Source organism: Mrakia frigida (genome assembly GCF_051309035.1).
Source record: "Mrakia frigida strain ATCC 22029 unplaced genomic scaffold BDY24scaffold_29, whole genome shotgun sequence".
In the NCBI taxonomy this organism is placed as follows: Eukaryota; Fungi; Basidiomycota; class Tremellomycetes; order Cystofilobasidiales; family Mrakiaceae; genus Mrakia; species Mrakia frigida.
The window spans coordinates 293,480-317,270 of NW_027481252.1; the positions used below are offsets into that span (position 1 = coordinate 293,480).

The following is a 23,791-nucleotide window of genomic DNA, read 5'->3' on the forward strand; positions in this document are numbered from 1 at the left end:
CATCGAAGAAAACAAAGCGCATTCGATGATCTCCTTCCTCCCCTAAGTCTACCACATGAACCTCTGCCAAACCCCCTCCTCACTCTCCCACCTGAACTTCACCCTCAGGAACACACCCATCGTCACCGCGTTGACCAAAGCGTACCAGCCCAGCTCGATCCATTCCAGCCTTCGTTTCCTCGTGGCTGCTGGAGTCGACGAGGACGAGCTGGGAGTCTTGGACGGTCGATTGGATGCTTGCGAAGGCGAAGCGAGGATCCGTAAGATGAGGAAAGGGAGGAGGAAGTATCTTGGTTCGATGAGAGGGGAGGGAGTGAGGGTGGCGATGGTTGCGAAGAGGAAGATGAGGAGGGGGAGGGGAGGTTGGGAACGGACTGAAGCGGAGAGAGGTAAGGCAAGAAGGCGAGGAAACGGTCGGTCAGTCAGATGATGGGGCATGAGGATACGAAGGCGACGTTGATATAAGCAAAACGGCTCGAGGAATGAAGAGGGAGGAGAGAGAGAGAGAGAGAGAGCGGTGACAGGACGACGCGTCGGTCGAACTCACGCAGTCGACCACTCCAAACGATCGCACAGGCTACGTAGCCCAGCCCAAGGATGTAACGAGCTACTGGGAACGGATTTATAAGTCGCCGATAGATGTAGAAGGCGTAGTGTCTATTGTCGGCCAGGAGGAAAGGGTGGGCGATGCTGGGTTTCCAACGAAACGAAGGGAAAAGTCAGATCCGCTGCTGTTTGTGAAGTAAGGAGGAAATGAGGAAGAGCGTACGTGAAGTACTTGATCGCCAGAGTAGCTGCGACGACGAGAGCGGAAGTGGCCATGATCTGCCTGGACGAAGGAGAGGGCAGAGAAAGAACGACGTTCAGTCGCGTTGTCTGATCGATCCGAAACGGACGCGTCAAGGAAAAGAACGTACCTCGATCCACCCAGAGCATCATTGATAGACCTCCGGATTAAGCCTTTCAGACCTCCATCAACGTTCAGCAGGACCGGCCAGCCAAGAACGGTTGCAAAAGCGAAGAAGTAGAGCGTCTGGGGCAGATGAATCGTCGCGACGTGCATCTCTTTGTGGCCTGTTGAATCCATAAAAGGAAAGATTGAGCCGAGATCAGACAAGGTTACGCAGGAAGATGGATAGAAAGATAAAAAGGCAATCACGAGCCCAACGAGAGAATTGAACTTACCGAGAACGATTCCTCCGTTCCAACGAATGAAGAGAACGAACGCGACGAAGGTAGGGATGTAGGGCAGAACCTTCGGAACGAGAACGGCTCGAGGGTGGGCAAGTGCACCAACTGGAACGTGAAGGAGGTTGTGAAGGAGGAACCGCGCTGGGGTTGGCGAGCGAAGAGGAAGAGGAGAGAAGGGATGAGAGAGTCAGTCTTGAACGCTTCGTGAGCTCACTCAGCAAAGTCAAGGAAGACAGCCGGGTGTTTACATCGAGAGAAAAAGAAGCATAAAACTCACGAAACGACTCGTACTCCCTAGCAAGCATCGAATGATCCACCGAGCGACCCTTCTTCCTCGGCAGGTCCTCCAACGCGTTGAAGACGGACATGGCCATGATGAAGCCTAGCCAGATGATGTTGGTTTGTCGAAAGGTTAAAGAGATCAATCCCAGCTGTAAAAATCGACCAAAACGAAACGGCAAGAAGGGTTTGAGATCAGCTCGAGACGAAAGAGAGAGAGAGCGACGCGGAGGGAGGAGATCGAGACTAACCACCGAGCTGAACCAATTCCTCCCACTTCTAGCAGCCGCCCAGCTCGCTAGAACAAACATGCAGCTCCCTACATCCGTGTAGTAGAGGTTCGAGAAGAACCACAAGGGAGGGAAGAAGGAGATGGCGAGGCTTTCGACGGAGGGTTTCCAGCTTGCAGTTGAGCTCGAGTTCGCTCTTCGTTGGGAGAGAAGGAGGTTGACGATGAAGGGTAGGGAGAAGAGGAGGAGGAGGTTGGTGAGTCGGAAGAGAGTTGGAGTGCAGGGCAGAGGGAGGAGGAGGGAGAGGAGGTAGCTGGGGAAGAGAGAGGGGAGGGAGGGAGGAGGGAAGGTGAGCTCGACGCTAAAGAAGGGAGGGAGGAGCGAAAGAAAACGAACAGTCCTGGTGGGGTTGTAAGTTTCGGATCCCAGTCTTTGAAGTTCCCAGAGCAGTACTGCTGAGCTTGAGGGATATGGAAGATCTCATCCTGGTTGATCCAGTAGGAAACGAGCAGGAGAAGGAAGACGAGGGTCAGCCAGCGCGAAGGAGATGGGATCGAGGGCTGAGATGCGAAAACGAACCATGTACGGCTCCTTCACTTCCTTCTGCACCAGTACAAACGCTCCTATCGAGAAGAAAAGGAAACCTGCTAGAGCGAGCAAGCGCTCCTTTCTGCTAGAATTCGATGGTGGTGGTGGCATGGCAACGTCCTTCTCTCTCCGAGCCTCGAATTTGGACCTGATCACCTTCCTCCTTTCTCCTCCCAACTTTCACCCTCCTGTACTCGCCCAAAATGGACATTGATTCCTCTCCCAAAACGCCTCATCTCCTCCGAGTCTTCGTGAAACCCTCAACTTTCTTCCCGACCTACCTCTTCCACGAGACAAAGACGCTCCCCGTCGAGGACGAGTACCACCTCTACACCTGGGAGTCTACGACGCTCCAGGAGCTCGTTCAGGCCTTGGTTGGGATCGTACCGGAGAAGATGAGGTCGTACCAAGGGAACTGGAGCTTCAGGTGAGTGGTAATACAGCTTTCGGAAGAGGAGGAGAGAAAGAGGAAGGAAGAAGGAGAAAGAGCGAGCTCGAGCTGACCCCTCCCTTCCCCTCCTTTCCTTCTTCTTTTGCTTCTCGCTCCTTGGACGCGTTTTTTTCTCATCAGGCTGGTGTCGGAAGAGGATGCTCGTGGAGCTAGGGGAACTTGGAAAGAGAAGGATCTGGGAGTGATCAGCCTGAACGCGCTGGAGGGAAGGGAGAGCGAAGGCGAAGCTGAGGAGTGAGTTTTGATTCCTTTCCTTCGCATCTTGTCCTTTCAAGGAGATCTTCCGAGATCCCCAGCGGCATGCTGGAAGAGGAAGGCGGTCTCAGGTACTAGAAGAGTGTGATTTTTGGATTCCTGGAGGACCGCCGGACGAGAGAGAGCTCGAAGCATCTCTCGCAACTCTCTCGAGCTCAACCTCCTTTGCCTCCTCCTCCTCCTCGAGCTCCGTCCATCTGCATTGCCTCTTCTATAACCCTCTCAAACGATCCCTCCCAATCGATACTCAATATTATAACTGACCACACCACCATAACTCGTCTCTACCCACTCCCAGATCCCTCCTCAGTCTCGGCATCCTCCCTCCACCCAGCAACCCCACCCCTCTCTACCTGCTCGCTTGCATCCAGAACCTCCCTCCCGCCCCTCTCACCTTCCCTCACGCTCACGCTCACGCTCACGCTCCATCCCAACCCTTCTCCTCCTCCTCCACCACCTCCGATCGAGTCTACTCCCAATCCGCTGGAGGAATCCGATCAGGATCCGGACCTGCTCCCGCTTCTTCCTGGGGAGGATCCGATTCTCGAGGAGGAGCTCCCAGCTTTGGTGCGCCTAGAGGAGGAGGAGGGTCGTGGTCGAGAGGAGGAGGAGATGTTGGTGTTGGTGCTGGAGGAAGGTTTGGAGGAGCGTTTGGAGGAGATCGAGGCACGTTCGGAGCTGCTATGAGGGGAGCGGCTGATAACGGGTACTCGAGTAGAGGTGGGAGGGGTGGGATGGTGGGTGGTGGAGGAGGAGGAAGGGGTGGGTATGGAGGAGGAGCGGGAGGAGGGAGGGAGAGGGAGAGGAGTCCGGTGAGGAGGAGGAGGAGTCCTAGTTATTAAAGGAACGGGTTGGGTCTGGTAGGGATCCAGCGGTCGGGGAGGATATTCGATTGACAATCTATGCGTGTTCGTGTCTTTTGGTTGGGGAAGGAACGGGAAGGAGGAAGGACGAGACGGAAGACCAGCGATGGTCGTGTGCGCGACGAGGTCTGCTTTGCTCTCGTTTGAAGCCCAAGGGACAGAGAAAACTCGCATATTTTTGGACGACTTCGAAGATACGCATCGAGCCATCGTGGTCCGAGACTCTTAGCAAAGTAGAGTTGTGCCTTTTTCACGTGTCTTCCAAACTCCCTGCGTGGGAGGCTGAAACGGGCTGGAAGCTGAGACTCCTCCTCCCTTTCAGCTCCCAACTTCGACCTCCCTCCCCATCCATCCATCCCCCATCTTCCCCTTCTCCTTTCTCTGCCTTATGGCTTCCTCTTCTTCCTCCACGTCTCCTCTCCAACCGGAAGCTTCGACTTCCACGTCCAGCCCTTCAGGGAGGAAGCCCACGGCCGTTCGAGGAGGAGGAGGGAAACGAAGGTCGAGGTCACCAGCTTCTTCGACTTCCCCATCCTCCAGTTCAACAAGAGCAGCGATGCCTTCTTCTTCGACTTCTCCGGCTGGAGCTTCTCCTGTAGGTCGGGATGACGGGTCGTGGAGCAGTGGATCTTCTGCAGGAACTGGAGGAGGAGGAGGAGGAGGAGGAACGTCGACGACCTCATCTGCTTCTTCTCCTTCCCCTTCGTCCAAGAAACAACCATCCTCCTCTCCAAACAGCCACACCACAACTCCTACCAAATCTACAACCCCAACACGACCTCTCTCTACCACTCCCACCGACATTCCACCTTCGAATTCGCCTTCTACACCTACAGCAACGACGACGACGAGCAGCCAATCTCCTTCCTCCACCTCGTCCACCTCCTCCTCTCCTTCCACTCCTCAACGCGTCTCTCCCTCCATCAACAACTCCCCTTCAACCCCAACAGGTCAACAACCCCCCTCCTCCCCTTCCTCCTCCTCCGTAGCCGACGTCGACGATATCCTCGACCTAGATCTCGAACTCTCGCCTTCCTCCTCCCAACCAGACTCCGATCGAGAGCGTTCCTCCTCCTCCGAGCTCAAAAAAGTCAAGGTCTACGAACTCCGAAACGACTCGTGGTTCGACAGAGGAACGGGACACGTCCATGGACTCTACGACGAAGGAACGGATCAGGCTTTGCTCGTTGTTACAGCCGAAGTCCTCATGCTGGATCCGGCGGAGGAGGAGGACGGAGGAGGAGGAGGCTTCGTGAAGGAGGATGCTGCTGAGGAGGATGGAGCAGGAGGAGTGGAGAACGAGACTACGATACGGACGATCAGGTCCAAGGGGGTGGAGGGGAAGATTCTGATGCATAGTCATATTCAGGGGAAGGATGTTTATCAGAGGCAGCAAGGTGAGTTCCTTTCCTTCCTTCCCTCTCTCTTCCCTTGTCGCGTGCTCGCTTGCTTCGCTCGTTTCTTCTTCTCGAGACAAGAAGAGAGAGGGAGAGAGAAGGACCAGAAGGTCGATTCTTACGTTTCTTTTGCGTTTGCACACGCTTTCAATCAACCAGACACCCTCATCGTCTGGACCGAACCTGATGGAACGGACATCGCTCTCTCGTTTGCGGATCCGGACGATTGCGAGAACGTTTGGGAGTTTGTGCTCGAGGTGCAGAAGATGTTGGATTCGGGTAGGTGTTGGTCCCATTTCCCGTTCTTCATTTAGTCTTCAGAGGGAGTGAGGAGGGAGGGAGGAAGGGAGCTCGGAAGCTGACCTCGTTTCATTTCTTTGGGTTTGGCTCGCTGCAGGGATGGAGGATGAGATGCTCACGATGTCGTCCCCAACGGCTGGGTACCGATCAGTCTCGCCTATGCCGTCGAGTGGAGGGAGGAGTCGTCAGAAGGCGTTGCTGCTGCATCCTGGGTTGGGGAAACTCGAGTGAGTTTGGAACACTCCTTCTCTCTTTCGAGCTCGAACTCGAGATCCAGCTGACCTTCATTTTCTTCCCTTCAGAGCTGCGTCGGAGCAGGTCAAGACTCTCGCTAGGAGTATGCTTGGAAGGGAGAGGCTTGTTGAAGCTGTCACCAAGGAGGTCAGTCCTCCGTCGCATCTCGTTCTCCTTCGCTTCGAGCAGCTCGTGGGCTGAACGATGTGTTTTCTTTTCGGTCGGATCAGGACTACCTCAAGATCATGGCTGAGACGTTCGAGAACGCTGAGGATCTGGAGGTGATCACGGACCTGCATACGTTGTTCACGATGATGCAGACGATTCGTGAGTTTGAAGAGTTGTTGAGCTCGAAGGAAGGAGACGATCACTCACACGAGCTGACCTCCGTCTTCTCCCTTGCAGTCTTCCTCAACGACACGACCGTCATCGAGTATATCCTTCAGGAGGAGTTCTTCATGGAGGTTCTTGGAATGCTCGAGTGTTCGTTCTCTTTCGTTCTGGTGACGTTTTCGAGCGAGCGAGCTCAAGCTGACCTTTCTCCTCCCATCCCTTGCATCCTTTCCTACAGACGACCCCGAGTTCCCCAAACTCAAAGCTTCCTACCGATCCTTCCTCACCTCCACCACTCGCTTCCGTCAAGCCGTCGAGCTCAAGGACGCCTCCATCCGAGCTAAGATCCACCAGACCTACCGACTTCTCTACCTCAAGGACGTCGTCCTCGCTCGAGTGCTCGAGGAATCGACCATGAACATCATCAACTCCATGATCTTCTTCAACCAGAATGACATCGTTCAGCACGTGCAGGCCAACGACGAGCTCCTGGTGGATGTGTTTAGGGCGTTCGTTCCTGGAGGAGGAGGAGAGGGGAAGGGAGGGCAGAAGAAGGACGGAGCTGTTAGAGGGTGGAAGGGGAAGAGAAAGAGTACCGAGGGGTCGAGCTGGACGGACGAGGAGGAGGTGGGGACGGATACGGAGGATGCGGGTGGGAAGGAGAACGAGAAACCAGGAGGAGGAGGAGGAGGAGAGGCTTCGACTTCGTCGTCGAGTCTCTCGGCAGCTTCCTCCGATCCTCCTGCTGCCCCCGAGTTTTCGACGAGCCACAAGAGGGACGTGGTGCTGCTCCTTCATCAGCTCCTCCTCATGTCGAAGAACATCCCGCTTCCGTCGAGACTTCAACTCGTTCGGACCCTGCTCGACCACGGACTCGTCTACGTTCTCGAATGGGCTTTCTCATCGAGATCAACACCTCCTCTTCCTCCTGCTCCTCTACCAACAACATCCGAACCAACTTCCACTTCACCCTCAGGTTCCTCCCTCCCACTCATCCAGCCAATTCCCTCCTCCTCCGTCGTCCCAACTCCTCCCACTCCCACTCCCGCTTCCCCTCCCTCCTCTCCTCCACCAGACGTCGATCAAATCCCCAACGCAGCCGTCGAGATGCTCACCCACGCTCTCGATCACGACCCTTCGGCAGTGAGGACCATCGTTCTTGCGGAGTTCACCAAGATGGAGGAGAAGAGGGAGGGAGCGGAGACGACGTTGGTGGTGGAGATTGTGAAGCTGTTGGTTGGATCGACGGCGAAGAAGTCGACGGGAGCAGGGGAGGAGAAGGTTTCGGGGTTGAAGAGTCAGTTGGCCGATGCGTTGAAGCAGTTGTTGGATACGGGGGAGCCGGATGCGGTGAGTACGAGAAGCGAGCGCGACGCGTTCTTCGTTTCTTCCCTCCTCTCGTTTCCTCAAGAACTCACTTCTTCGTTTCATTCTGATGTAATCTTTTTCACAGACCTTCTCTCGAGGACCTCAGAAGGACGGACCCGTCGCGGAAGCGTTCCTCACCTACTTCTACGAGAACTGCGTCGACGACCTGATGAAGCCTCTGTTCGACCTTCCCGACTTCAAGACCCTCAAGGGTGAGCTCTCCTATTCCTCCCTTACGCTTGCCCATCTTCGAGCGTACTGACGCGTCTTCGTTTCGTTTACTTTTTCGTTGCAGGCGCTCCTCTGAACGTCTCCTCGGGAGAAGCAGGTCTCCTCCTCTCGCTCTGCGACCTCCTCTCGTTCTTCTCCGCCAACCACGGGCATCGAAGCCAGTACTTTATCCTCTCGGGGACGATGAACCTGAGGGTCGGATGTCTGTTGAATGCGAGGGAGAAGCCGCTTCGACATGGTGCGTTTCCCTCTCTTTCCCTTCGTTCTTCCCTCCCTTCGACTGAGTTTCCCTTCGCTGACCTTCTTATTTTGTTTCTCATCAGCCGCCATTCGATTCTTCCGAGCTTGTCTGAAGGTCAACACCCACTTCATGTTCCGCTACCTCAACAAGGGAGACGTCTTCGCTCCGGTCCTCGATCTCGTCGCGTCGGAGTCCCCGAGGGACAACATGCTCAGTTCGGCTTGCTTGGAGTTGTTTGAGTATATGAGGAAGGTTAGTACTCGAGTGAAACCCGTCAACTTTCCGTTCGATTTCGACGAGGTCGAGGAAGTCGGAAAGAAGTCAAACAAACGACGAAACTGACGCGTCTTCGTTCTCTCGTTTTTCCGCTTCGTTCTCAAACAGGAGAACCTCAAAGCCATCCTCGACCACCTCATGCAGCACCACGGAGATCGAATATGTTTACTCGCTACTCGACCGGTGCTGAAGGCTTGCTTTACGGGTCTAATCACCAAGTGGGAGCAGAACAACGAGCCTCCTCCCGAACCGGACGTCAAGGTTGTTGAAGAGGAAACGAAGTGAGTCTTCTTACGCCTTTCTCTTCTTTTTTTCCCTTTCGAACTCCCGAACTGACTGCATCGCGTTCGTTGTTACGTTTAGACGTCGATTTGACCAAGACGAAGACGACTACTTCCGAGACTCAGACGACGACCTCGCCCCTTCCCCCTCCTCCTCCTCCTCCTCAGGAGGCCTCTCCTCCTCGTTCCTTTCCTCGTCCTACACCCTCCCGTCCACTCACTCCTCCTCCTCCCTCGCTCAACTCGGTCCCAAACGGAAACGTCAGAAGGGTCAGCAAGGAGATTCCAAAACCCCTTCCACCACCGCAACTTCGACCGTCACGACCCTCGCCACGCCCTCCCCGCTCACGTCCAAGACGAAGAACACCGTCGCTCCGGGAGTTGGATTGGGATTGGGGCTGGGGCTAGATCTGGATAGCTACGGAGACGACGACGAAGGGAGTGATGAGGAGGAGAAGAAGATGGACGTTGATGGCTCGACGACGACCCTTCCTTCTTCCTCGGATCCAACTTTGAACCCACTCCTCACCGCCCCCGTCCCCATCCCGGACCTCACCCCCTCCACGGACCTCGGCAAACCGCTCATGGACTGGAAGCGACGTCGGGAGGAGGAGGAGGAAGAGGAGGAGAAAGGAGGGTTCGCTTCCCTCTTTTCCTCTTCTTCATCGTCGTCGTCGTCGAGCTCGGGAGCGGGAGGGAAGAAGAGCCACAAGAGGTCGGGGAGCATATCGAGCATTCTGGGAGGTGGTGGGAGCGGGGAGGAGAAGAAGTCGAGGCCGTTGCCTGCTACGCCGACGACGACGACGACCGGTGGGGAGGGAGAGGTGAACGGGAAGGAGAAGGAGAAGAAAGGTGGAGGAGCAGGGGGAGGGTTCAAGTTCTCGCTGAAACCGTTCAAGCTTGGTGGTGGTGGTGGGGGTGCGTCGAAGTAGGCACGAGAAGGGAGGGAGAGGTCGATCGCGTTCTCGCTTTGTTTTGACTTTCGACGTTCGCTTGCTTTCGTAGTGTTTTTCTTTCTCGTTGTTTATCCGTTTCGTTTCTTTTAGTTTCAGTTTTCGCTCTCTCTCTCTCCATGGAAAAAAACGACCCGCAGCTCTACATATCTTGAGAAGAAGCCTTGAGGGAAGGAGAGAGCCTGGAAGGTGGCAAGGTTTCGAGCCTTGAGTCAGTCTGAAACATCCAACTCCCATCATCACTTTCAGCGCCCTTCCCTTCCTCGTTTTCCCTTCCCATTCTACCCTCCCCCGTTCAACAAAGGGCCCACAAGCTCGTTAACACTTCAAAACAACACAACAACCAGCAAACTCACAGCGACCTTTTGAAGCTCGAGAGCTTCGTTCAACCTCCACCTCGCCCTCGACCCACCGCGACGTCCTACGAATGGCCGACTCTACCAACATCCTTCTCGTGTTCGTTCATGGTTTCAAAGGGGACGATTCGACGTTTAAGAAGTTCCCTGGTGAGTCGAGCTTTTCCTGTTATAGCCTTACAGGTCGATTCTCAAACGAGGTCGAATCGAAGTCAAGAGCTGGATGGATTCTGACGTTCTCGCTTCCCTGCCTTCCATTCCACTTCGTTCTTCTTTCTGGTTTCTAGAGCGCGTGAATCACATCGTCCAAGAAACCTTCACCGAGAGTGTGATCGTGGAGAGTATCGTCTTTCCTGCTTACGAGGTGAGTGTTCGTTTGGGAGGAGTTTGGGAGCGAGGGAGGGAGGGGAGGGAGGAGCGGTGGTGAGGTCGCAATGAGAACCCTGATCCCTCCTTTGTTGCTTTGTTCTTTGATTCTTTGTAGACGAAAGGAGATCTCGTAAGTCGTCTCTCTTGCATACTAAAATAGAGCTCGAAGAGCTTCGAGTGAGACGTGGGAAATCGAACCGCTCCGGATCGAGCGAGGCAAGCACTGAAACAACACCCCTCGTCTCGTTTCTCGCAGGGAGCCGCGACGGATGCGTTTATAGACTGGCTCGCTTCTCTCACCGTAGAGAAGGAGAACGGAGAAGGCTTGGGACGAGGTGCTGGGAAGGCCAGGATCGTGTTGTGTGGGCATTCGTGAGTCTCGTCTAAATGAGCTCGAACGAGAGATCGAGGGGAGGCGAGCTGCGAAAGGGCTGACTTCGTTGTGTCTCGTTGTTGTTTTTGGTTTTGGTGTAGGATGGGAGGACTTCTAGCAGCTGATGCGTTGCTCAAGATTGCTCGTTCGAGACCGGACGTTTCATCCTTCCTTTGGCCTAGGATCATTGGGTTCGTTTCGTTTCGACTCGACCTCACCTCTCTCTCGCTTCCCTCCCTCCCTCTTCCTGACCGTTCTCTTCCTCTCCCTCGTTTCAGACTCATCGCCTTCGACACTCCCTTCCTCGGTCTCCACCCCTCCGTCTTCAAACACACCTTCACCAAAGCCACCACCCACGTCACCCAAGCCAAAGAAGTCGCTTCCAGCCTCTCCATCCTCGCTCCTGCTTTCCTAGCCTACACGTTCGGTTCCAAATCCAAAAGTACCAACCCTCCTCTTCCTACCACCACCGCTCAAGCTCATCCTCCAACCGAAGCTCCCGTACGAGAGTACTTCGACCCTTTCGGAACGGGAGGAGTCGAGTCGGGAGGAGACACCCACTTCACTCACGAGCCCACGGTTCCAGAGAGGAGACGATCGAGTGCGGATAAGAACAAGGACGATGGGACGACGAGACGAGGGAGTGCGAGTAGTTTGCAACCTACGCCCAAGATGGTTCCTGCGAGTGGCGGATCGGCCTGGTCGAGGTTCTCGACGCCCGCGTTGTTTGGGTTGGGAACGGCGGCTGTTGCGGCGGCGGCGGCGGGAGCGTATGTGAAGAGGAATGATGTGGGGCTGGGACTGAACTGGGCTCAGGTGAGTTGTGTGGGATTTTTTTGGAGCGTGAGAAAGGAGGGAGAGGGAGAAACGAGAGCTGAACTGACGCGCCTTGCCGGTTTCGTTTTTCGTTCATTCGCTGTCGCAGGATCACCTTCGATTCATCGGGAACCTCTGGGATGGAGATCAGATGAAGGCTAGGTTGGAAGGAATCGAAGGAATGGTTGAGGACGAGGGGATCATCTTCAGGAAGTGAGTCCTGGTCGTCGTTTCTCCTCCTTCGTCGAAACGCGTCTCTCCCAAACTGATCTTTCTCATTTCTCTCGTTCTCCAGCTACTACACCCTCCTCCCTCAAACCAAAGGCTACCTCCTCCCTCGAACCTTCTGCGTCTTGCCTCAGCCGGGAGGACCTACTCGAGGACTCTGGGTGTCGGCGAAGAACAGTGTTGCGAAGTCGGAGGTGGATGCTCATTGCGAGATGTGTGAGTCTCGCTTTTTTCCTTTCGTCTCTCCTTCTTCTTTTTCCTTCCCGACCGTAAGCTCACTCTGTACCGTTCGTCTTCTTCGCAGTCGCTCCCCTCTCCAACGACAACTACTTCGACCTAGGCCTCCGAGTCGCTGAAACCATCTCCCTCGCCATCACTCAATCCCGTCGTCGAGACTCCGTCTCCGTCTCCGTCGTTCCCATCCCTCTGCCGTCCTCTCACCACCACAAACGCTCCTCCACCTCCTCCTCCTCCTCCCCTTCGACCATCAACGACGTCTACGCTCGGCGTCCCTCCGTCGCTCTCTCTCCCAACCTCGGCGGATCCACCTACGCCTCCGCAGGAGGAGTAGGAGGAACCTCTCGACGAAAAGCTTCCTTCGTCCCCGGGACGGAGCTGTTCAACTCTACCGCTATGAGCACCGGTCTGGGGATCGGGATCGGAGAGTTCGGAGCGAAGGCGGAGGAGAGGAGAGCGTCAGAGATCGATCAAGGGTTGGGAGCTCATGATGAGCGGGAGGAGGAGGAAGGGGAGAGTGATGCGGATACGATTCGGAAGGGGAAGATGCCTGGCAACGCTGGAGGGAGGAGAGGGTCGGGGATGAGGTTGGATCTTGCAGGACAGCGAGAGGCGGAAGTGGTGGGAGGAGGAGGAGGAGGAGAGGGGTTGAGGAGACGGACGAGCGAGGGGGAGAGGAGGGAGATGGGGAGACCGGTGGCGGGGACACCACAGGTGGAGGATGAGGATCCGTTGAGTCGGGTGCCGGTGTTGGTTTCGCTCTGAGTTTGGGGAGGGGAGGGGAGACGCGTTGAGTTTTGGGGGTTTCGGTTTGGTTTCGGTTAGTTCTTTATCGTTTTCTTTCGTAGTGCGATATTTATGTAGCTTGTTCTCTCTCTTAATACCTTCGCTGAGCTGCGAAAGAGCTTGGCCGATTCAGACTCAAAGGGAAGGAACAAAACCGAACTCGACGCGTCGACGGGTCGACCTCTTTCCTCTCTTTGAGTCTATCTGTGCTCGGTCAAAAGGAGAAACCATGCGCATCGACCGAAAGAAAAGCTGCAACGCTACTCGTCAAGACCTCGCTCAAAACCCCAGCATCGAAGCGAGCCCTGCGTCCTCCAATCCTTTCCTGAGCTCTGATTTCGAACGGCCGTCCGCTTGAGACTGTTCGATGAAGGCGCGGGTCTCCGACATCTTCTTCTCTACAAATGGCAGGGTAGTCAGCAGGTAAGAACATGTCAAGAGCGAGGAAGAGAGTCGATCCACTCACCTTCGAGTTGGCAGAAGAGGTTGATCCCGTCGCAGATAGAAGTTTGCGCGGCGGTAAGATCTGCAGAGGGATAGATCCGAGAAGAAAAAGAAACGGATAAGTATCGTCGTCTTCGAGGAAGGAAGAAAGAGGACGCGAAGGGGACAGAAAGAAGAGGGAGAGGAAGCGAGTGAGACCGACCTGATTCAGTCGCCTCGAAGGTCCTGCACCTCTCCACCATCTCGACGAACCCGAGCACGGAGCCCGAGTCGGCAAAGAAGGAAGATTTCAGCATCTCCTTTCCGAGCTCAACCAGAAGGGGCGTGCCAGGCTCGATCTCAACGCCGTGAGGGGAAGCAAGGGCGATGACCACGGGGAGCGACGCGACGACCCCTTGAAGATCGATATAGCTTCCAACAGCTCGGAGGCACTCGAGGCAGATGTGTTTCAAGGCAGAAAGATGACGGGGACGAGAAAGACCGCTGTTTCGGAAGTCTCGAAACTCGTGGTCGACCTGGGACAGGTAGATTTCGAGGACTGGTCCTTCGAGATCTGGACGAGCGAAGAGAAGAAAGGGATTAGATCTCGGACAGGTAGTGCTCAAACGAAAGCAGAGGAAATACGAACTGAAGTCCCCGACTGCGTCCTCGAGGGAAGAGAGCGAGAGGTCTTCATACCTCTTGGGCTGGATGAGAAGAAGGAGAGCGGGAACGGCGAATCCAAGGCCAGTGATCTCGTTCTTGTTCCCTCCAACTTCTGACGAGAACGATGCTGTTCGAAGGTCCTGAACCCGAGGTTCCGTAGGAGAGAAGTTGATCGATATCTTCCGAAGCAGGAAGGGCGGAGATCTCGAGTCGTTGGACTTTTGAGAAGGGAAGAAGGGAGGGAGAGTCGACTCGGGAAGGATGGAGCTGCAGATCAGAGGAGAGATTCGATGAAGAGGGAGTCAGAGAAGGACGATCGTTTCGCCGAGAAGCTAATTTAGATACTCACGAGCCGAGCGAGGAAGGGAAGAATATCCTCTGATCTCTTGAGGGAGACGGTTCGATAGAGGAGAGGTCCGGCGAAGGAGAGGAGGGATTGAGAGACCAAACACCAAGCGGCGAGCGTCGAAGAAGAAGAGGAGGAATGAAGGATGAACTCGTGAAGGATCTCGAGTGGGATACAGATGGAAGAGGTGGTAGACATGCTGAACTGTGACAAAAAAGGAAGGAGGGAGAACAAGGAGGTGGGGGGAAGGTGGACGTCGGGGGGAAGGAGAGGTCGAGCTCACACTTTCGACCTCCCCTCCCCTGTCACATCTCGGCCTCAAGCAAGTTTTTTCCCGGGATAGAACGAACACTTCGAATACATAAGCTCTACAACGATGCTCTCGTGTTCCAAATCTGACGCATTTTCTGGGAAAGGGCGAGAAAAGAGTCGTCTCTCGAGGACCTCCAGTCCGTCAAACGCGTCGCTCGAGCGTGATAATCTCTCTCCCTTTGCCCTTTCTTTCCTTCGGATCGCAGAGTCACAGGGAGACGAAAAAAAAGGCATTATATCTGGATTAGCTAGCAAAACATGAGTATATGCGTACTCTCTGGGTCTCCTCCTTCGAGAACGAGAAAAGGCGACGAGAGAGGACGAGGACGACCCAACGACTCCTTCTGCTCTCGAATCCGACTTCATCTCCGGACATCGACGCGTAGATATCTCGACGTACTATCTTCCGCGTTCCTTCTGAGAAGTTCGAGTCGATTCTGAACTGAAAAAAACAGGAGTTAAAGTGACGAATGACTCGAATCCTCGTTTTTCGCAGCCAAGTCCGAAAAGCGAGCTCGCCCTCCTTCCAGATTCCAACACCCATCTTCTCCCAAATGTCTGAGCAAGGTCAGCACCGTCTCCAGAGCCTTCTCTACACTCCCAAGCATCCCTCTGACCTCTCTCTTGCCTTCTACAGCCAAAATCAAGATCGGAATCCTCGGAGCCACAGGTTCATCCTCCTCCCTTCCCCTCCCCTTCCTCTCCCCTGAAAGGTCGACCTTCCTCCCCTCCCTCTTCGTTCCTCTGACGCCCTGGCTCGCTTCCTTCTTTCTGTACTCTAGGAACCGTCGGACAGCGATTCATCACCCTCCTCGCTGATCACCCTTTCTTCGAGATCGCTGCTCTCGGAGCTTCAGCTCGTTCCGCTGGACAACCCTACCCCAAGGCCGTCAAGTGGAAGCAGACCTCGCCCATCCCTGCTTGCGTCAAGCAGCTCGTCGTTCGAGAGTGTGCTCCCGAAGGATTCGAGGACTGCAAGATTATCTTCTCGGGTCTGGATCAAGAGGTTGCTGGAGAAATCGGTGAGTGGACGTTTTTTGGGAGCTCGGCGATTTCGGAAGGGAGGGAGGGAAGGAAGGAAGTTGAGCTCGACAGTTCTTCCTTTCCTCCTTCTCTGTGCTTCCTTCTCGCTTCTACAAACTGAAGCTGACCTCCTACTATCTCACCTCGTCCACTTTTCTCTTCAGAAATCGCCTTCCGACTCGCCGAGCATGCCGTCTTCTCCAACTCCAAGAACCATCGACGAGACCCCCTCGTTCCTCTCATCGTTCCCACCGTCAACCCTTCCCATCTCTCGGTCGTTACCGCTCAGCGACTCTCCCTCTCCCCCGCTCTCACCAAAGGGTTCATCGTCACCAACGCCAACTGCTCCACCACCGGTCTCGTCGTCCCCCTCGCGGCTCTCGAAAAGGCCTTCGGACCCATCGACAAGTGCCTCGTTACCACCCTCCAGGCCATCTCAGGAGGAGGATACCCAGGAGTCCCATCCCTCGACATCCTCGACAACGTCGTTCCTTACATCGGAGGAGAGGAGGAGAAGATCGAATGGGAGGCCGCCAAGATCCTCGGAGGCATCCTCCCCGACGGGAAGGGATTCGACAACCACTCCCACTCCCCTCTCACCGTCTCAGCAGCCTGCAACCGAGTCGCCGTCATCGACGGTCACACCGAATGCGTCTCGGTCTCGTTCGTCAACCGACCCGCTCCTACACCCGCTCAGGTCGTTAAAGCCATGGAGGAGTACACGTCGCTCGCTCAGGAACTCGGAAAGGAGAAGGTCCCTTCGGCTCCGGATTCGCCTCTCGTCGTGCTGGAGGATCAGGATCGACCTCAGCCTAGGTTGGATAGGAACTTGCAGGAGGGAGCGTGTGTGGTCGTTGGAAGGATCAGGGAGTGTCCCGTGTTGGACATCAAGTTCGTTTGTTTGAGTGATAACGTTAGAATCGGAGCCGCTACGAGTAGTATCATTAACGCTGAGTTGGCCGTCGCTCAGGGGGTTGTTCACGTTTAGATTAGATGCGATGGGATAGTTGTATAGAGTGCTTGATTCGTGGGAGCAAGGAAGACGAAGTCTCGCGTCGACGCGTCTCGACCTGTTCGAGCCTCCTTTCGTCTCTCGACCTCGATTGCTGATCGGAAGTGTTCGAGGTCAGAAGAAAGTCGAAAATTGATGAGGCCATTGCTGATGGTCGAATCTATGGGTATTTCTCGAAGAAACGACTGGCAAGGAAAGCAAGGAAGAGGACGAGGGGAGAGAACAAGGACGTCGTCGAGCGATTATCTTGCTTCGTTCAGTCTCGCCTCTTTCTTTTTCCGGATGATCTCAAGATATTGCGAGTCTCTTTCAAAAAAGTACTCTACCGAAGCAATCTCGCTTTTGTCTCGGATTTTCTTGTTGCCCCTAGTCGTTTCAGCGTCCGGATCGAGGAGAGACTCACCTTCGTCCCTTTCATCCTCCAAACGGCGACTCTCAAACCACCACTTCACGCTTCTCTTCTTCTCTACCCTCTAATCCCTACCCCCTCTCAGTAATGGAAACCATTCAAGCCTCAAGCTACACTTCTCTCTCTCCCTACAGTCCTTCGAAGCAGCCCTCGTACTTTTCCGTGCTGGATGGAATCATCAACGCACTTCCTTCTGCTGTCCACCCTCTTCAACGAGAACTCCTTCTCGAGGCTTTGCTCGACGATCTGAGCTCGAACGAACTTCCTTCTGAACGTGAGTCTCTATTTTCTCGTCTGCGTATCTGTTCACGGAGGTGACACGAGGAGGAGAAGAGAAGAAGGGGAGAGAGGAGGAGGAGGAGGAGGAGGAGGAGGAGGGAAGGAGCGAGCTCATCAAACTGAAGATCTCTCCTTCCTTCCTCTTCTTTTCCCCCCTCCCTTCCTCAGTCAAGCATCTTCTTCTCACAGCTGTCAAGACCCTCGGAAGGAATCCTATATCGAGTGAAATCCTCGCAGAAGACAGCGTACGTCCGCTCTTTCTCCTCCAGCAAACGGACGATCCTCCTCTTCGCTTCGACTCGAGCTGAACACCCGCTCTCTCCTCTTCTCCCCTTAAAACGCATCAACCTCATTTCCATGTCTCGCTCTCTCACAGTCCCTCACTACTCTCCTATCCTACGCTTCCCTACCTTCATCTTCCTACTCCTCAACTCCCCCAAGAGCGGTATCTCCCTCCAAACCAAGAAGCTCGCTCTCCCTCCCTGCTCTCCATCGCCCCTCGTCCTCGTCCCCGTCCGCTCCTCCTCCTCACCTTTTCGGATCCCCTTCGAGCCTGGAAGCGCTCAGGATTCTAGCCAACTGTCTGCTGCTGCACGAGAAGGCGAGAGATGGGTTGATCAGCGTGGGAGGAGGGGAAGGGTTGGTTAGGGGACTCGGAATCGAAGCTGGGTCGAGGTTGGGGAACGGCAAGTCGTCGAAGAAGGAGGATGGAGAGGTGAGTTTGCTAGAGTCCTTCGCATACATGCGTATCGCATAGTCTGAGGATCTGACACGTCACTTTCTCACCTGTTCTCGACGGCAGCCAAATCCTCCAACTCCTGAGATGGCCTTCATCCTCGGACGAATCCTCTTCCTCACGACCGCCAGACCCTCGCCCTTCATCCTGAAAGCTGTCGATGAGCTTTCGATTCTCCCTGCACTCGTAAACGTACGTCTCTGTCAGCTTTCGACGTCTCTACGAAGCTGCCTTGCTGACTTGTCTCGCTCTTCGTCCCTCCTTTCCCATCTGTCTCAGCGACTCTCGCATCCCCCCTTTCCAGCACCACCAGCCGATCCGACACCAGAGATCCTCAAACTCACCTTCAACATCCTCCTCTACTATCCTAAACTCAGCCCAGATCGAGTACCCCTTCAGCACGACGGAAGCTACGAGATCGGAATCAGCGGAGACGACGGAAGGGATGACGACAAAGGAGCGACGAAGAGCATCATTGGAGATCTTTGGGAGGAGAAGCTGGACTGGTACGTCTCTCCTGATTTGCGTAACGATACCGAAGCTTCGTCTGACGCGTGCTTCTCGCCCGTTTCCCTCCCTCCAGTCTCCTCGAACCGCTCCTCTCCCTCCTCTGCACCTACCCTTTCCCTCAACCAGCTCTCACCTCGCTCCCTCTTCCTCCTACCCTCGCTCAAACCATTCACGCCCTTCTCACCTTCCCAACATCTCCTCTCGCCACTATTTGGTCTCCTCCTCCACCACCTCCCAAATCAACCTCAACCTCCCTCTTCACCCGCTTCACTCCGTCGAGGAGCCGTTCGCCGAGTCCAGCTCCGGAGCTGAACGTTGCCGGACGACTTTTCGACCTAGTGGAAGCATTGACGAGACCGTGGGAAGCTCCTCCTCAGCTGGACGAGGATGGGATCGAGATTGGGTCCGAGGACGGGAAGGGTCGAGGGAAGGGAGTGAAGGAGGTCGAGGAAGGGTTGGCACCGCTGTTTTTGGTACTGGCGAGAGCTTGTTCGGTGGAGGATATCAGGGTGAAGGTCAAGGAGTTGATTGTACCAGACGATCTGTGAGTCCTCGTTCTTGGTGAGAGGTGTTAGAAGGGTGGCGAGCGAAGCTGACCTGGGCGCGTCTTGTTTCTTCTCAAAACGAACAGGGATCGTTCGGCCGACTCAACTCCTCTTGAACGTCGACCCGACGTGCTGGGACGAATGCTGAGGTTGATGCTCTCTCCCGTCTATCCTCAAACCAAGATCGCTGTCGGGGAAGTCTTCTTCGTCCTCGCTGAACGAAACGGTCAGTCTCGTCTCTCCTCCCTCTCCGTCTTCGTTCGCTAATCTTCCTCGCTCCTCCCTTCCCATCTCACCCACGTTTCAGCCTCCAACATGTCCGAACTCGTCGGCTATGGAAACGCAGCAGGGTTCCTCTTCTCCAAAGGCTTCACCTCGGTTCCTCCTCCGACAGAAGAACCCTCGGCTCCCAAACCTCCTCCCAAACCCAAACCAACGTCCTCTCCCTCCAAATCGAAACCTTCAGCTGCTCCCATCAACCCGATGACAGGTCTCAACGCATCCGCCTCAACAGCCATGCACGATACGACCATGACGGACGAGGAGAAGGAACGAGAGGCCGAACGACTCTTTGTTCTGTTCGAACGGATGGAGAAGAACCCTGCTGTTTCGATGGGGACGGGTGGAGAGGGAGGGAAGATGAAGAATCCTGTGAGAGAGGCTGTGGAGAGTGGAAAGTACGGAGAGCTGGAAGATGTGAGTTCTCGTCTTTCTCTTCCTTCCGAAGATTCGTCCCTCGACGCGACGTTCGCTGACCGTTCTTTCTCCTTCGACGTTGGGCAGACTGAGGAAGTGAAGAGGCAGCTGGATCTGCAGGATGAGAGGGATGAGGCTGAGGCTATCAAGGAGATGGAGGCTCATAAGGCTAGGAAGGCGAGGCAGAAGGAGGAGGCTGCCGCGGCTGGCCGAGGTTGATTCGTCTCGTTTCCTTTCTTGATTCGTTTGTTTCTTGGACGCGTTGACGCGACCACTGGACTTTCTCGTTTGATATCTTTTTTAATGTTTACCTTCGCACTATGATACCCCTTCTCGCTTGACCCTGTTCTGGTTTTGAACGAGGCAAGAAGCGAGGAAGCTCGCAAAGACGACAGACTTGAGTGTCTTCGCCTCCTTTTCGCTTGAAGCAAAGGCGAGGACTTCTTGGCTGAAAAAGATGGAGCCAAGGAAAGAAGGAGGACACTGGTTGGCGGGGAAGGGAGGGCTCTAGGTGTTCATTTCTCGGTTGGCGACGCGTCTCGGTGATGTCGCGTTTTGCTCGTGCTCTCTCTGTCAGTCGATCTCTTCATTTGGACGTTGACTTCTTCGTTTCTCTGAGTCTGGAGTCTTCAACGTTCAGGCAAGTACAACTTTTGGAGATCGTTAAAAACAAGAGAGAGAAAAGAGAACAAACTAAACGAACACCAACCCTCAACTCGCCTCGACCCTCGCCCCGCTACAATCAACGTCTCAGTTCAAGAAACCCGTCTTCCTCCAAGATCCGATCCACTTCGCTACCCTGCAAAAGAAAGAGACGCAAAACCCGATTCATTCAGCGAAGAGACCGCAGAGTCGACGAGAGAAGCGAAAAACTCACAAAGCATCGTCCGCGACTGGAGCAGCAGCCAAACTCGGAGAGAGCCTCTCGGAAATATCGGTAGAGAGGCGGTACCGTTTCCCAGCTGGAGGAGCATTGGCGATGACGGGAGGGTCGTATTTGTCTGAGAAGAGGTTGTTTCGTCAGTTTCGTTGCGACGACGCGTCTTCCCTCCTCCCTCCGAGGATACTCACTGGTAAAGAACTCGAGCAACTTCCTCGTAGGGTTCGAGAGCTCCTCCTTCGACTCTCCCAGCAGCCTAACCCACTCCTTTGGTTCAACAGCCTCGCCTCTTCTCGATTTGGTTCTTCGTTCGTTTCTCGAGTTTGCTTCCTTCTCCTTCTGCCTTCTGCCTTCTGTACCAGTAACGCCTTTTCTCTACGATACGAATGCTTTCAACGAACAAACTTCTACCATCCATCGCATCTCAGAGAAAGAGTTACACTGAGGAGAACTTAAGCGACTCCGTTCGTCTCGACCCCTTCGACGAGATCTTTCCCCTTTTTCGGTTTCGGCGACGAGACGGCTCCAGGACTGGAAGACGAGACTGTTTCCGAGCGACCTTTTCTCGATCCAGATTTCTGGGCGTGTTGGGCTTCGAGAGACATGTGCTGAGGACTGACGAGAAAAAAAAAAGAGAGAGGCAAGCAAAGAGAGGGGAAGGTCAGGTTGAAGATCTCGTTGCTCAGAAAACGACGCTCGTAGTACTCACGGGTTCCTCGACGAGTAGTCAAGGTGGACGTAGGCACGACTGACGGACTCCAGAGCTTCTATAGCTGTTTGCATGACTTCGCCCTGAGCAAACACGACGGTTCAGCGATCGACGCGCCGTCAGGTCGAAGGTTTGGTTTTCGAGCTCACCAAGTCGTGAGCACAATGTAGGGACGTGTTCGGAGGGAGGATTACATCAACCTGAGTGCAAAGAAAGGAGACGGTCAGTTGGTGAGTTCGAGCTGAATGCCAGGGGGAGGAGAAGCTGACCTCGACGATCTGTTCGAAACGAAGAGGAATCAAGGGCCGAGTCTGCTCAGCTCTGCTTTTCAGGGTGATAGACTCGCAACTCACGAAATCCTCTCCGACGTGATAGATCTGAATCTCCGAAATCTCGATGATTCCCTTGAACTGGAAGAAAGAAACAACGGAAGCCCGTCAGCGTTCGAGTTCAACCGAGACCAAGAGAAGGGTCGCTTGACGTACCCGAGAAACGAGGTAGAGAATCCGACAGAACTCGTCGTGATCCGCCATTCGACCAGAGAGGTTGATAAAGTTCTCGTGAAGAGTCTGGATCGAACGAGACGGCGAGATCGTCAGTTCTCGGGAAGAGGAAAGATCGAGCAGCCACTTTGGCTCACCTGGAGCCACTCGTAGATGATGTAAATACTGAGAACGACTCCTCCCAGACTGTAGCACACGATCGGACGAAAAATCGTCAGCTCAGCGCACAAACTTTCATGTCGAAGAACGCGTCGAAACGAAACGAAACGAAACACAACTCACGGATCGAGCCACCACAGCGAGAACCTCTCTCCAACCCAGGGGAACAACAAACTCATCGTGTTGAACCAGACGTCGTTTCGAGCGTCTTGAGCCAGCCTGGGGAAAGAGAAAGATGAATCGATCAAGTTGAAGAGAGAGATTGGGACGCGTCGAAAGAGAGAGAAGGAACGTACGCTCCAACTCCCGGTCCAGGATCTCCGGAACCGCACCACCACCAAATGACACCCTTGATCAGGATCGTAGCTAGCATGGTGCTGTGTGAAAGAAAGGTGGGAAGTGTCAGTCTCGAGCAAATAAGAACGAGTTCGTCGATCGAAACCGTCCCGCTTGCCCTTTTCCGAAGAGGGACAACTCGGCGGCTTCACTGTTGTCGTCGTGCTTGGCTAGTCTCTGTATCGATTCAATGAAGACCTGAGAGAACGAGGAAATCATGAAGACGCCTGACGAGGGAGACGCGTCGCGTCGGAACGAGGAGGAAGGCTCGTCAGCGAGAAGGAAAGAGAGAGAGCAGGTGAGAGAGAGAGAAAGGTTTCTACGGACTAAAGATCAGAACTCCAAGAGGTTCAAATCGCTGTTTCCCCGTCGGGTACTATCATCGCAACGGGAGGAAGAGAGAAAGAGCTCAGCGAGGAAGAGAAGAGGGAACGAGAGGAAACAGCAAGAGCTCACTCTCGTCCTCGTATCTTTCGCTTCCGCAGCCAAAGACGTCCCCCAGATGATCCCCGTGCTCAGAAGATCCAGTGAACTAGATATCCGAAGAAAGGAACGGAAAGTCAGGCTTTCGTCTGAACGAAAGAGAGAGGAGAGGGATGGGAGCAAGACGAACCTGTCGACCAAAGACGCGAGGAGGGAGATAGAGTTGGAGATCACCACGGCAGCTCCCTTGCTCGCTACGAGCAGGACGTTGACGAGGATGTTAACTGCCAAGACCCAGATCAGTTCCCCTCAAAAAAGATCAGCTTCAAACCTCTCCCCACCTTCCGCGTCGAGTCAGGACGAACCGTTCAGCATCACCCTCTCCTTCCTATCCTTCCTCCTATCCTTCTCCTCCTTCCCCAGTTCCTTCCCCGATAACAAACCCTCCTCCTCCTCCCCGTAACGATGATGGTTGGACTCGTCCGGCTCGAGAACGCTATGCGCTCGACTGACGGTCCTGCTCTCCAACGCTCCGTAGCGAGTCGGTTGTTTCGGATGATGGCGAGAGAAGGAGTGGAGGACCTGGGAGGGGAAGGTTGAGTAGAGGAGGGTGTCGACTTCGGCGTAGGAGTTTAAGATCTCGTCTGAAAAAGAAAAGGATGGGAAAGAAAGAGAGTCAGGACAAAGTGAAGAGAGAGAGAGAGAGAGAGAGAGAGGAAGGGAGGAGAACGGGTTGAGCTTCGCTTCAAGCTCACTTTGTCGTTCGTAGAACGCCCGAAGGCCCTTGTTCTTGATCCCCTTCAACTCAACTGGATCTTTACGAAGATGCTCCCATTTCCTACCTTCTCCTTCGATCATCCTAGTTGAAACCAAAACCCAACGAAGAAGGGGAGATCAGCGGGAAGGGGAAAGGGAGGAGTGGTCGTGTGTTTCGAGCTCACTGAGATCCATCCCCATGCTCGTCCAAGAGATGAGAGAGTCTCGACATGGTGGAGTCGTTCCTACGGAGGGAGGCCATGCGTTGGATTCGTTCGATTAGGCAAAGAAGGGGAGGGAGGGTAAGGGTTGGGGGTTGAACGTTGAAGGGAGGAAGGAAGGGAGTGACGAGCTCACCCAACCCGGGTTCGCACGAGAGCGATCGATGATTTCGTTCCGTTCAACAACAAACGAGGAAAAAAATCTTCTGAG

The 23,791-nt window shown here is 54.6% G+C and overlaps 8 protein-coding genes across 8 annotated transcripts; 5 read left to right on the forward strand and 3 right to left on the reverse strand.

Annotated features, from left to right (window-relative positions):
* Nucleotides 1–2: 2 nt before the first annotated feature.
* DIE2 (dolichyl-P-Glc:Glc(2)Man(9)GlcNAc(2)-PP-dolichol alpha-1,2- glucosyltransferase) lies at nucleotides 3–2,525 on the reverse strand. Its single transcript, XM_076636134.1, has 9 exons — nucleotides 2,280–2,525; nucleotides 2,097–2,185; nucleotides 1,722–1,896; nucleotides 1,469–1,622; nucleotides 1,186–1,332; nucleotides 918–1,074; nucleotides 770–829; nucleotides 548–690; nucleotides 3–374 (listed from the first exon to the last, which is right to left on the reverse strand). Exons 1-9 carry the CDS (start codon nucleotides 2,397–2,399, stop codon nucleotides 49–51), a joined length of 1,371 nt encoding a protein of 456 aa, XP_076494138.1. The 5' UTR covers nucleotides 2,400–2,525; the 3' UTR covers nucleotides 3–48.
* On the forward strand, nucleotides 2,394–2,878 carry BDY24DRAFT_398210 (uncharacterized protein). The gene has a single exon (XM_076641661.1). The coding sequence runs from the start codon at nucleotides 2,492–2,494 to the stop codon at nucleotides 2,717–2,719; it is 228 nt and encodes a 75-aa protein (XP_076494139.1). The 5' UTR covers nucleotides 2,394–2,491; the 3' UTR covers nucleotides 2,720–2,878.
* A 1,298-nt stretch (nucleotides 2,879–4,176) lies between these two features.
* Nucleotides 4,177–9,674, forward strand: PSY2 (Psy2p). Its single transcript, XM_076636135.1, has 12 exons — nucleotides 4,177–5,254; nucleotides 5,414–5,533; nucleotides 5,652–5,781; nucleotides 5,857–5,935; nucleotides 6,019–6,115; nucleotides 6,194–6,271; nucleotides 6,360–7,471; nucleotides 7,575–7,701; nucleotides 7,785–7,958; nucleotides 8,044–8,213; nucleotides 8,346–8,518; nucleotides 8,601–9,674. The coding sequence occupies exons 1-12, from the start codon at nucleotides 4,246–4,248 to the stop codon at nucleotides 9,448–9,450; spliced, it is 4,119 nt and encodes a 1,372-aa protein (XP_076494140.1). The 5' UTR covers nucleotides 4,177–4,245; the 3' UTR covers nucleotides 9,451–9,674.
* Nucleotides 9,675–9,898: 224 nt separating this feature from the next.
* BDY24DRAFT_371693 (uncharacterized protein) lies at nucleotides 9,899–12,615 on the forward strand (the record flags this gene model as incomplete). Its single annotated transcript, XM_076638169.1, has 9 exons — nucleotides 9,899–9,977; nucleotides 10,115–10,191; nucleotides 10,312–10,326; nucleotides 10,453–10,568; nucleotides 10,671–10,760; nucleotides 10,848–11,385; nucleotides 11,495–11,598; nucleotides 11,681–11,829; nucleotides 11,918–12,615. The coding sequence occupies 9 exons, from the start codon at nucleotides 9,899–9,901 to the stop codon at nucleotides 12,613–12,615; spliced, it is 1,866 nt and encodes a 621-aa protein (XP_076494141.1).
* A 300-nt stretch (nucleotides 12,616–12,915) lies between these two features.
* Nucleotides 12,916–14,324, reverse strand: BDY24DRAFT_443656 (uncharacterized protein; the record flags this gene model as incomplete). Its single annotated transcript, XM_076644786.1, has 6 exons — nucleotides 14,075–14,324; nucleotides 13,843–13,992; nucleotides 13,709–13,766; nucleotides 13,283–13,633; nucleotides 13,103–13,162; nucleotides 12,916–13,034 (listed from the first exon to the last, which is right to left on the reverse strand). Exons 1-6 carry the CDS (start codon nucleotides 14,267–14,269, stop codon nucleotides 12,916–12,918), a joined length of 933 nt encoding a protein of 310 aa, XP_076494142.1. The 5' UTR covers nucleotides 14,270–14,324.
* A 596-nt stretch (nucleotides 14,325–14,920) lies between these two features.
* HOM2 (aspartate-semialdehyde dehydrogenase) lies at nucleotides 14,921–16,425 on the forward strand. Its single transcript, XM_076641662.1, has 4 exons — nucleotides 14,921–14,950; nucleotides 15,021–15,053; nucleotides 15,166–15,405; nucleotides 15,571–16,425. The coding sequence occupies exons 1-4, from the start codon at nucleotides 14,938–14,940 to the stop codon at nucleotides 16,392–16,394; spliced, it is 1,110 nt and encodes a 369-aa protein (XP_076494143.1). The 5' UTR covers nucleotides 14,921–14,937; the 3' UTR covers nucleotides 16,395–16,425.
* A 269-nt stretch (nucleotides 16,426–16,694) lies between these two features.
* BDY24DRAFT_398229 (synembryn) lies at nucleotides 16,695–19,934 on the forward strand. The gene is made up of 8 exons (XM_076641663.1): nucleotides 16,695–17,101; nucleotides 17,275–17,351; nucleotides 17,483–17,821; nucleotides 17,909–18,034; nucleotides 18,122–18,348; nucleotides 18,426–18,896; nucleotides 18,984–19,123; nucleotides 19,205–19,934. The coding sequence occupies exons 1-8, from the start codon at nucleotides 16,915–16,917 to the stop codon at nucleotides 19,810–19,812; spliced, it is 2,175 nt and encodes a 724-aa protein (XP_076494144.1). The 5' UTR covers nucleotides 16,695–16,914; the 3' UTR covers nucleotides 19,813–19,934.
* A 1,309-nt stretch (nucleotides 19,935–21,243) lies between these two features.
* Nucleotides 21,244–23,717, reverse strand: BDY24DRAFT_398249 (cation diffusion facilitator family transporter). The gene is made up of 14 exons (XM_076641664.1): nucleotides 23,545–23,717; nucleotides 23,359–23,462; nucleotides 22,969–23,247; nucleotides 22,794–22,887; nucleotides 22,637–22,712; nucleotides 22,508–22,556; nucleotides 22,299–22,407; nucleotides 22,141–22,221; nucleotides 21,968–22,063; nucleotides 21,823–21,871; nucleotides 21,668–21,751; nucleotides 21,536–21,592; nucleotides 21,452–21,460; nucleotides 21,244–21,382 (listed from the first exon to the last, which is right to left on the reverse strand). The coding sequence occupies exons 1-14, from the start codon at nucleotides 23,619–23,621 to the stop codon at nucleotides 21,302–21,304; spliced, it is 1,245 nt and encodes a 414-aa protein (XP_076494145.1). The 5' UTR covers nucleotides 23,622–23,717; the 3' UTR covers nucleotides 21,244–21,301.
* Between the last annotated feature and the right edge of the window lie 74 nt (nucleotides 23,718–23,791).

Excerpts from the sequence above, each read along its gene's own strand:
- DIE2 (XM_076636134.1), bottom strand. The coding sequence starts at position 2,399 with ATGCCACCACCACCATCGAATTCTAGCAGAAAGGAGCGCTTGCTCGCT. Across the intron at positions 1,075-1,185 it reads GAACGGAGGAATCGTTCTCG|GCCACAAAGAGATGCACGTC; the intron begins GTAAGTTCAATT and ends TGGATTCAACAG. Across the intron at positions 375-547 it reads CGTTTGGAGTGGTCGACTGC|TCCGTTCCCAACCTCCCCTC; the intron begins GTGAGTTCGACC and ends TCTCCGCTTCAG.
- BDY24DRAFT_398210 (XM_076641661.1), top strand. The coding sequence starts at position 2,492 with ATGGACATTGATTCCTCTCCCAAAACGCCTCATCTCCTCCGAGTCTTC.
- PSY2 (XM_076636135.1), top strand. The coding sequence starts at position 4,246 with ATGGCTTCCTCTTCTTCCTCCACGTCTCCTCTCCAACCGGAAGCTTCG. Across the intron at positions 6,116-6,193 it reads CACGATGATGCAGACGATTC|TCTTCCTCAACGACACGACC; the intron begins GTGAGTTTGAAG and ends TCTCCCTTGCAG. Across the intron at positions 7,702-7,784 it reads CGACTTCAAGACCCTCAAGG|GCGCTCCTCTGAACGTCTCC; the intron begins GTGAGCTCTCCT and ends TTTTCGTTGCAG.
- HOM2 (XM_076641662.1), top strand. Across the intron at positions 15,054-15,165 it reads CGGAATCCTCGGAGCCACAG|GAACCGTCGGACAGCGATTC; the intron begins GTTCATCCTCCT and ends TCTGTACTCTAG. Across the intron at positions 15,406-15,570 it reads AGAGGTTGCTGGAGAAATCG|AAATCGCCTTCCGACTCGCC; the intron begins GTGAGTGGACGT and ends TTTTCTCTTCAG.
- BDY24DRAFT_398229 (XM_076641663.1), top strand. The coding sequence starts at position 16,915 with ATGGAAACCATTCAAGCCTCAAGCTACACTTCTCTCTCTCCCTACAGT. Across the intron at positions 17,102-17,274 it reads GAACGAACTTCCTTCTGAAC|TCAAGCATCTTCTTCTCACA; the intron begins GTGAGTCTCTAT and ends TCCCTTCCTCAG. Across the intron at positions 19,124-19,204 it reads CGTCCTCGCTGAACGAAACG|CCTCCAACATGTCCGAACTC; the intron begins GTCAGTCTCGTC and ends CCCACGTTTCAG.
- BDY24DRAFT_398249 (XM_076641664.1), bottom strand. The coding sequence starts at position 23,621 with ATGGCCTCCCTCCGTAGGAACGACTCCACCATGTCGAGACTCTCTCAT. Across the intron at positions 22,222-22,298 it reads TTGTCCCTCTTCGGAAAAGG|CACCATGCTAGCTACGATCC; the intron begins GCAAGCGGGACG and ends TCTTTCACACAG. Across the intron at positions 21,752-21,822 it reads TCATCTACGAGTGGCTCCAG|ACTCTTCACGAGAACTTTAT; the intron begins GTGAGCCAAAGT and ends CGTTCGATCCAG.